General features: G+C 38.6%; 1 protein-coding gene across 1 annotated transcript; it reads left to right on the forward strand.

The window, feature by feature from the left end:
- Nucleotides 1-254: 254 nt before the first annotated feature.
- On the forward strand, nt 255-2,893 carry tpbg1b (trophoblast glycoprotein 1b). The gene is made up of 2 exons (NM_194392.2): nt 255-691; nt 1,591-2,893. The coding sequence occupies exons 1-2, from the start codon at nt 423-425 to the stop codon at nt 2,438-2,440; spliced, it is 1,119 nt and encodes a 372-aa protein (NP_919373.2). The 5' UTR covers nt 255-422; the 3' UTR covers nt 2,441-2,893.
- The last annotated feature ends 6,065 nt before the right edge of the window (nt 2,894-8,958 follow it).

Consider the following 8,958-nt stretch of genomic DNA (forward strand, 5'->3'; position numbering starts at 1 on the left):
TTGCAAGGATAGCGAGATGTAAGTGATCCTGGTATCGGTGTGTGTGTGTGTGTGTGTGTGTGTGTGTGTGTGTGTGTGTGTGGAGTAGAGAGGGAGAGGTGTGAGTCCAGAGCTCCTCCCTGCTGATTGTGGAGAGCAGCGCTCATTCAGGCGCATTGTTTGAGAGGAGCGGTTCAAACGCCCCACACAGAGAACCTCCTTTTCTCATGGAAATAAAGTGTCTGCTTCTCATTCACACATGAGTTTCTGTAATGCAAAGAAGTCGAGCGCGCAGGAAGAAAACACATCACTGAGTGAAGTTAAGAGGGAGGAGCACGCGGGACCGGAGTCTTGGAGAGACACTTTGGATCTCCGGACGCGCACGCCAGCCTAATGAGGGCATTTATTCAGTGAAGTTGATGCTTTATTGCTGATATTTCACCATGTTTGCCCGTGGACGTTGTGCGGTTGTGTTGGGGCTGCTGTGTGCCGCCGCGGTCTCCGCTGGCGCATTGGTGTGTCCGACTGGTTGTGAATGTTCGGAAGCAGCCCTGACGGTCAAATGCGTCTCCAAAGATCTGCGGGACATACCGAGCGGCATTCCGGGTTACACCAGAAACCTCTTCATCACCGGCAACCACATCAGTCAGATCGGACCCGAGTCTTTCCAGGGGCTGGAGAATGTGACGAATTTGTCTCTGTCTAACAACAGGTAGCGTATCTGAAATCTTAAGATGTAAATCATGTGGAATCAATATAGCATTTCTTTAAAACTGTGAGCTTTCTGTTATTTTAATGAATAAAATCAAGTTATTAATTTAAGTGTGTCTTCGGTATTAAATATCCCAGATAGCCTTTTTTAACTTGGTGTTTGTTTCAAATGAGTTAAATTATATACACTTAGCGGCACAATTTATGACTATGTAAGACTTATATGAAAAAAAAGTGGAGTAGGAATCTATTAATCGAGGATGTGACTACATAATTAAGGACCAGATGTGAAACTGCTATCCGTAATATTGAGTCAATGCATCTTTGTCAGTGAAGATTCCTAACTCAGATATTATTCAATTTAGAAAGTTTCTGTAAAAAAGGTTAGGCAAAGTAAAATCATTCTGTAAATATACAGTTTTTCAAAATGTTATATAACCTTACATCATAAGATGCCCCCTCATTTTTCGTGGTAGTTCTGAACCTGCAACATGACTTTAAAAACTGTTTTACTGGAAAGTAGAAATGTTACTTGCGCAAAAATTAAAAATATATATATTATAATATTGTAGCAAAGAATTCTTACAGAACTGTTCACTGAAAGACTCTGATTAACAAAACATGGTTCTTCTATATCATTGTGAAAACCCCATTTTGGAACCTTTTTTTCTTAAAGTGTACAAGGAAAGGTTCTTTATTGGCATGTATGGTTCCACCAAGAACCTAGAACATCATGGAAACTTTCCATTGCACAAAATATTCTTTATTAAAATTCTCTTTTAGGAACTGTTGACTACATAGTTCGTTGGAGGACCAAAATAGTTTTTCTGCACTGCTATAAAACACACTATTCTAAAACATTTGTAGTATCATGTAAAATAATTTTTTCTCTCCTTCAAGGATCTCTGAGGTGAAGTCTCACACATTTTCCAGCTTGCGGAGCCTCAGATCGCTGGACCTCAGCAACAACCAGCTGGCTGTCATCCATCCTGAGGCATTCACTGTCCAGAGCCGTATGCTGAGGGAGCTCAACCTCAGCCGGGCTCTCTACAACCACTCATCTGTCATGGATTTAGCCACTTCTCTTCGCTGGAGCAGCTTGAGTGACCTGCTGGTGCTGGACCTGTCCAGTAATGGCCTTGTCTTCTTGCCCTCTGGCATTTTTTGCCATCTTGTCGGCCTGCGGCGCCTTCAGCTTGGCAACAACTCTATAGTGTCTATACATAACGGCACATTCACAGGACTGGATCACCTCCAGGAGCTCGATCTCACCCACAATGCCCTCAGGACCTTGCGTGAGGAGGCTCTAAAAGAGTTGGAGCAATTGCATTCGGCAAGGCTTCATTTGGCGGACAATCCGTTCACCTGCACATGTGACATTGAACCATTTGCCGCCTGGCTCAATGGCTCTCGAGGGCAAGTAGTGGACATCGAGGGCTTGACTTGTGCGTTTCCTGTCGCCTTGCACAACACATCGCTCTTGACGGTGGGCGACCTGGAGTTGGGTTGCCATAAAGCAGGAGACAGCGACAACCTTGCGCTACAGACCTCTTACGTGTTCCTGGGTCTGGTGCTGGGATTTGTTGGTCTCATGTTTCTATTTGTCCTTTACCTGAACCGCAAAGACATTAAGAAGCGGATTTACGACATGCGGGATGCATGCCGGGAAGTCTGGGAAGGGTACCACTACCGATACGAGATTGACTCAGATCCTAGATTGTCGCAAGTGTCTTCAACAGCCGATGTGTGATCAGACACAAGCTCTTCCTAAACCAAGCTCCTTATATAAACTTTTTTCTAGCACTTTACTTGAAAGGGTGTTCAGAAGACTGTCATGAAAACTTTACAATCATGACACAACACATGCCTAGAATGTAAATGAGACTTTATGGATGGTTATGACAACTGTCATTAAGCGTCATTCGCTCAGTCATTTTAAATGCAACGATGACACTGTTTAAGGTGTCTTTATCACAACTTGACATTAACAAATATATCAAGTCTGTGTTGTGACGACATTACCAAGATAACAGACCTTGTCATAAACCTATCATAAACATGATTGTTATGAAGCCATTGTTTCATATATTTTATTACACCATCATTAATATTTTTTTTATGTTAGCTACTGTGAAACTAGTTGAATTTGTCATAAAAATGTTATTAAATGCTATTAAATATTAAGGACGCTGTTATGAAAATATTTGACAGAGTATTGGCACTTTTACTAATTTCAATGACTAAAGGTTGATTTATACTACTGTGGCTAACACCAATGCTCTGCGATTGGTCGGCTTGGTAGCTGTGACCAATGAGGTTGGGGCCAAGAGCTGCACGAACCCGTAGGAGCGAGTGTTTACAAGTGTTGAGTGCTGTGAATAAGCTCTACTGGTTTTGGTTTTTCTTATGATTAAAGTAGACGCCTGTCCATGAGTTTCCACCTCAGAATGAGCGAGTTTTAGCTACTTGTACACCCTCAAAAATAAAGGTACATAAGCTGTCACTAGGGTGGTACTTTTTCAAAAGGTACACATTTGTACACAAAGGGTCCATATTGGTACCTCAAAAGTATATATTAGAACCTAAACATTTTAGGAGGAGCACTTTTGTGCTTTCTAAGTACTAATATGTACCATTGACATATTAATATGGACCTTTTAAGGTACAAATTGGTAGCTTTTGAAAAGGTACCATCCTAGTGACAGCTCACATACCTTTGTTTATTGAAAGTGTACATTAAGGTAGTGTTCAGGAAAAATAAAACACCCTCAAATAAACACAACACAGAGGAACAAAAAAACCTACTGCCAGCTAGCATTTCGGAAGTGTTATTGCAAAGCAACTCAAACAGCACGCATATATATATATATATACATTAAATATATATATAATAATACACGGCTATGTGTAAGTGAGGTGCCATGGGTCACACCAATCACTCAATGCAGAAGTATAAACCAGCCTTAATTTAACTTGTTCCACTAAAAAAAATATAAAATATATATTCCTGACGCATCATTAATGGCCTCATGACATTCATGTTTATGACAGGTTTATGACAAGTTAGTAATGTCAAGTTATGACTTGGTAATATCAAGTTGTCATGGCAAAGACAGGTTAAGAGGTATAAGTTTATGTCAAATTGTGATAACAAAGGCATCTTTGCCTTTGACACCCAATGACACCCAGTGACAGTCATAACCATGCATAAAACCTCCATATATTCTTATAAAGCTGTCTTGACAGTCTTATGAACACCCCGTTCAAGTATAGTGTCACCAACTTGTTTTCTGTTGCATTTTTACTTGGGGTGGGAAAAGAACACCCGTTTGTTCTAAACATGTAGAGATATTTAAATAGCCCCATTTCTTATGAAAAGCATGTCATGTTGCAGTGTTTAACAAGCACACCTCCCCCTCGAGTCCGCACAGAATTGGCCCCAAGATGCATTTGCTTCTCAATCATCATGGGATGTTTGAGGATTAGCCCAATAAAAGGGCAGAAGCCATAAAATAACTCTGACCACCACCACCACCACCACACCCCCCACCAATCTCCATTGTCCTGTACTGGAATATTGCCCACCTCTCTGGTGCTTAAGTGCCTTGTTTATTGGATTTAAGAGGCCAACCGGCTTCAAAAAGGGACGACTCATATATATAAATATAAACATACATGTGTACTGTGCTGTTTGTGAAGTTTTAAGGAGCGTTTTATTGCATGCTTTTGCAACCCTGTTTTTATGGAAGTGTATGCAATTCTAGCGTCGGACCCTGAGCAACAGAATTAGCAGCCTTCTATGGTCCTTTCTGTCCCTCTATCCACAGGGAGTCTGCAAAGAATGTGCCGGATTTTCTCTCCAAAAGCATTCCAGCAGGAGGATAACCTCCTCTAAGCTCCAGAAGGAGGATCTTTTGAAGAAAGAGACCCCGTTTGCAGAAATCTCTGGCTGCATTTTTTTTTTTTCGTTCAAAAGAGACGTTTTGCTTTGTTTTTATTCCACTCATTTTTATTGTCAGAATGATGAGAACCAGCCCTTGCGAGGGCCGCTGAGTGAGACCCCTCCTCCATGAAGTCTGCTCGCTCTTTGAAGACTCAGCCTGGCTCAGTTCCTCATATGTTCCCCAGCTTTTTCTGTTTAAGGGACTTTACGGTGATAAGATACAGATGAAGCTGGGGCCGTTGTGTGCTGAAGGGTCCCTTGCTCTGTTTTTTGAGTACTGCTTCCAAATGTGAAAGACTGAAAAGAAATATCCTTGATGTCGTGTGCCAATGTGCTGGACTTTACTTGTGTTTGGATGACACACATTTATGCAGCATATGTTTGTCAAAAGACTAGGCTCGTCGTCATTTGAGTGAATCTCACAAAGTGGAGAATTTTCTAGTATAAATCATTTTTACCTTCTAATCAAATTAAAAAAATAATTCATTTATTGCGTTTAAAAAAAGTTTTTTCTCTGCATTGTGACAATTCAAGTAATTGTTCACCCAAAAATTGTGATTGTTTACTCATCATTTGCTCCTTCTCCATAGCTCTAAAGTTGTATTTTTCAAAAGCATTTTGAAGAATGTTGGTAACCAAGTAGATAGACTGCAAAAGCTGATTTATACTTCTGAGTCAAGCGCACGCATAGGGCTCTGATGCAGCCTGCGTGTGGTCGCATAGCCCTTAACGTGGCTTTCGCCGACGCTGATGAGCACCTCTCAAAAAATGTAACTACACATAGTGCAAGCTCTGTGATTGGTCAGCTTGGTAGTGGTGACGAGAGTATGGGCAGTGATAAGAGCCACAAGCCTGATGGAGTGAGTGTTTACAAGTGTGGAGTCCTGTAAAGGAGCTTCAGGTGGAATCTTTGTTTTGTGTTTACCTTATGTAAGTTGTTACACGTCTGCCGGTTCCTGCCTCTGAATGAGCGAGTTTGAGCCACTTGTAATGTTCAGGAAAAACAAAACACCAGCGATGAACTTGACACAGAATATAAACACCTACTGCCAGCTAGCGTTTCAGAAGTATTATTGCAGAGCTGTAGGTAACGCCCTTCATATGACACAGAAGTATAAACCAGCCTTAACCCAGCTATTACTTTGTCTGAAAAGTAACTTAATAAATTTAATTACATGACTCAATACTAAAGATCTACATAAATATCAATGTGTACAGAATTTAAACTCATTCATTTTTCTTCGGCTTAGTCTCTATTTTAGCGGTCGTCACTGCGGAATGAACTGACAACTATTACAGCATATGTTTTTGGGAAATACCAACTCACTATTGCGAAACACCAACGTAATCATACAGCAATTCGTAACTTTTTGATTTAGTGGCTTATTCGTATGAATTCGTACGATCTAATTCGTACAATTTGCTCATCACCCAATGAGTTGAGGTTAGGGGAGGGGTTAGGTGCCACGCCCTCTTTTTTAAAATCTTAAATTTTCATACAACTGAACTCGCACAAATTAGCCATGTAAACTGACAAAACGTAAAATACTTATGTTTCCTCGTGAGATCAGGCTGGAAACACCCATATACACACACACACACACACACTACAAACAATTTAGCTTACCCAATTTACCTATAGCACATGTCTCCGGAAAAACTAAAGCACCCAGAGGAAACCCACGCCAACACAAGGGGGAACATGCAAACTCCACACAGAGTGCCAACTTGCCTAGCTTGCCAACTTATCTAGCTGGTACTCAAACCAGCAACCTTCTTGCTGTGAGGCAACAACCACTGAGCCACCATGCTGCCCCGAATTGAAACTCTTAATTCTTTACATTTGAGTCTTTTTTTTAAGGAGCTTTTAGTTAAACACAAAAGGCTTCAAATTGATATCATATTTAAATCAAATCGTGTTGTTTTCTAAGCATGTGCTGTTGTCAGACAAATAAAACCATGTGTCAATAACAGAAAAATATGTTTACTTTTTCTCTGCTTCTCTAAATCTGTATATCCCTTACATTGTCAGCAATTCATTTCTCATTTTTTTTAATTCTGAAAAATTTGCTTTGTTTTCTTGATAAATTATAAACGTTCTTTAGTTGAAAAATAATATTAATCTGCAAAATATCTTATATATTACACTTAGCAATGCTGTAACCATTGAGTTCTATGGCATTTATTTTCCCTACAAGGAAGTCAACTATTTGGTTACTGACATTCTTCAAAATCTCTTCTTTTGTGTTCATCATAATAAAGAAACGGAGCAACAATAGGATGAGTACATAGTAAGTAAATGTATTTTTGGGTGCACCTAATAAATCCAGACAAAAAGCTCTATATTAACTTTTACATAGTGCATATGATTGTATTATTTGTGTAACATATTTACATGCATTTATTTTTATGTAAAATTGAATATTTCTTTGTGAGATTCACCCATTTGGCAGCACTGTTTTTGAATCATTATCTATAAAACAACGTCACATCTTAGCCTAGAGAATCTTGGTGCCTGATGAACTATTCACATTAATGAAATTTGCAACATAGAAAATCTGGTCTTCCATTGTGATTTATAGCTTCATACTCATGCGTTATTCATTATATTCAAATGAATCTTTCTATAAAGAGGTAAGGAAAACCTTTTAAGTTGAATGCCAAACACAAAATGTTTACTTCTGAATTGATCAGGTATGCAGTGCAAAACAACACTTTTTGTGGATGTGTCATGCATCGCATGGGCAAATAAATTGTCTTTCTTCAGGGGAGAGTTTATTTTGCATGCTACAAAAATAAAAGTTTTTCAATTTGAAATTTAAACAAGTCTCCATTTCGCTTCTTTCTGGTCTGATGGACGTTTAAAGTGTGTCTTTTGTTGCCTGTAGTAATTATATTGAGGAGGATTTATTTAGTTTCTTGTTAACAGGACAGCTTGTAGATATTTTTTTTGGGATTTGTTGAACACAAAGTCTTACTTCATTTAAATGTTTTGTACTTTAAGAAAAAAGAAATGTATTGACCTCATATTCAGTTTCTCTTAGCGTTTCTCCTTCAAATCCAAAATTAAATCACACACACACACACAGTGCAGTATGAACACAGTGACAGTGCATTAACATAATAATCTTGATGCTGTGACATTATTCTCGCACATAAAGAGCCTTTACCAAGAGCTTGCAGAGGTGTTTCATAACTGATAATAACTATGAGCAGGCTTAGTCACATTTTTACGGCTGCAAATCTCCACATGCAACACGTTATTGGAAACACATGAGTTCAGCATATGTATGATAATCGGCTGCATAAAGTTGAATGTAATGCCTCATTGAAAATCATATGTGGTTCAGAGCAAGGCTCTCTGCAATTTAAAACTGTTTCAAAATGTTTTAATGAAGGTTTTTTTTGATGAAGTCAACCTTCTGCCATATTAAATCAGACTAGGTGGTCAAAACGGTTCACGATGACAGGGATTTGCAACAGAAATGTGTCTCAATGTCTCATTATGAGGAGACGTGAGAAAACGCAACCATTGGCCATATGAAAAAATGTGTAGAGTTGAAGTTCACTGTAAAAAAAGACTAGTTACTTACTAAAAAAAGTAAGAGTTAATCTGTTGCCTTAAAAGCGACAAGTTGACTACAAAAAATAGGTGATTAAACTAGTACTAACTTGTAACTATTAAATTGACTTAGCATCATTTTTGTAATTATGTAATTATGCACATAATTCTTTAATAATCATTTTAATGCAACTGATTTACTCACTTATTAAAATCCTGGATTTACTCATTAATCGCTTTAAAATTACAGATTTACTCACTATAAGTAGTCAACTAATGACTGTAAAATCCAGGATTTACTCACATTTTTAAAGGTGCAGTAGGTGATTGTCTTCAGAAACATTTTTTAATGTGCTGGTTGAAAATCTCTTAACATTCCAACAGTACTGATTAAAGTAAATGATCTAAATGTATTTATATGTATTTTTATATTCTGGACAAGGCATAAAACTAAAAAATGTTTGTCCAATTAAAAACTGTCAGGCCGATCAGCTGCCCAAGTTCACTACTCAAGTTCCACTACTCAAGACCGCAAGAACAGAGGACGCGTGAAATTTCCCGAATGTGTTCTTGATATCGACAACACACCGATGGAGACTTGAGCACTGAACTCACTCTGGAAGTCCCAGAAGTCATTGCGACTGGAGAAGCGCAGCATTTTATATCTATTTATTATTAAAGTTCAGAGATATCACTTATTTACCTCAGAAGTTTCCCTAAATGAAACGGTGAATATAAACATTACCATGGGCATCTTAATAAA

Source organism: Danio rerio, chromosome 19 (genome assembly GCF_052040795.2).
Source record: "Danio rerio strain M-AB ecotype USA chromosome 19, GRCz13ab, whole genome shotgun sequence".
Taxonomy (NCBI): domain Eukaryota; kingdom Metazoa; phylum Chordata; class Actinopteri; order Cypriniformes; family Danionidae; genus Danio; species Danio rerio.

Bases quoted from the DNA above. Each gene is read 5' to 3' on its own strand.
- tpbg1b (NM_194392.2), top strand. From the start codon at position 423: ATGTTTGCCCGTGGACGTTGTGCGGTTGTGTTGGGGCTGCTGTGTGCC. The intron at 692-1,590 runs GTAGCGTATCTG...CTCTCCTTCAAG, and splicing joins TTGTCTCTGTCTAACAACAG to GATCTCTGAGGTGAAGTCTC.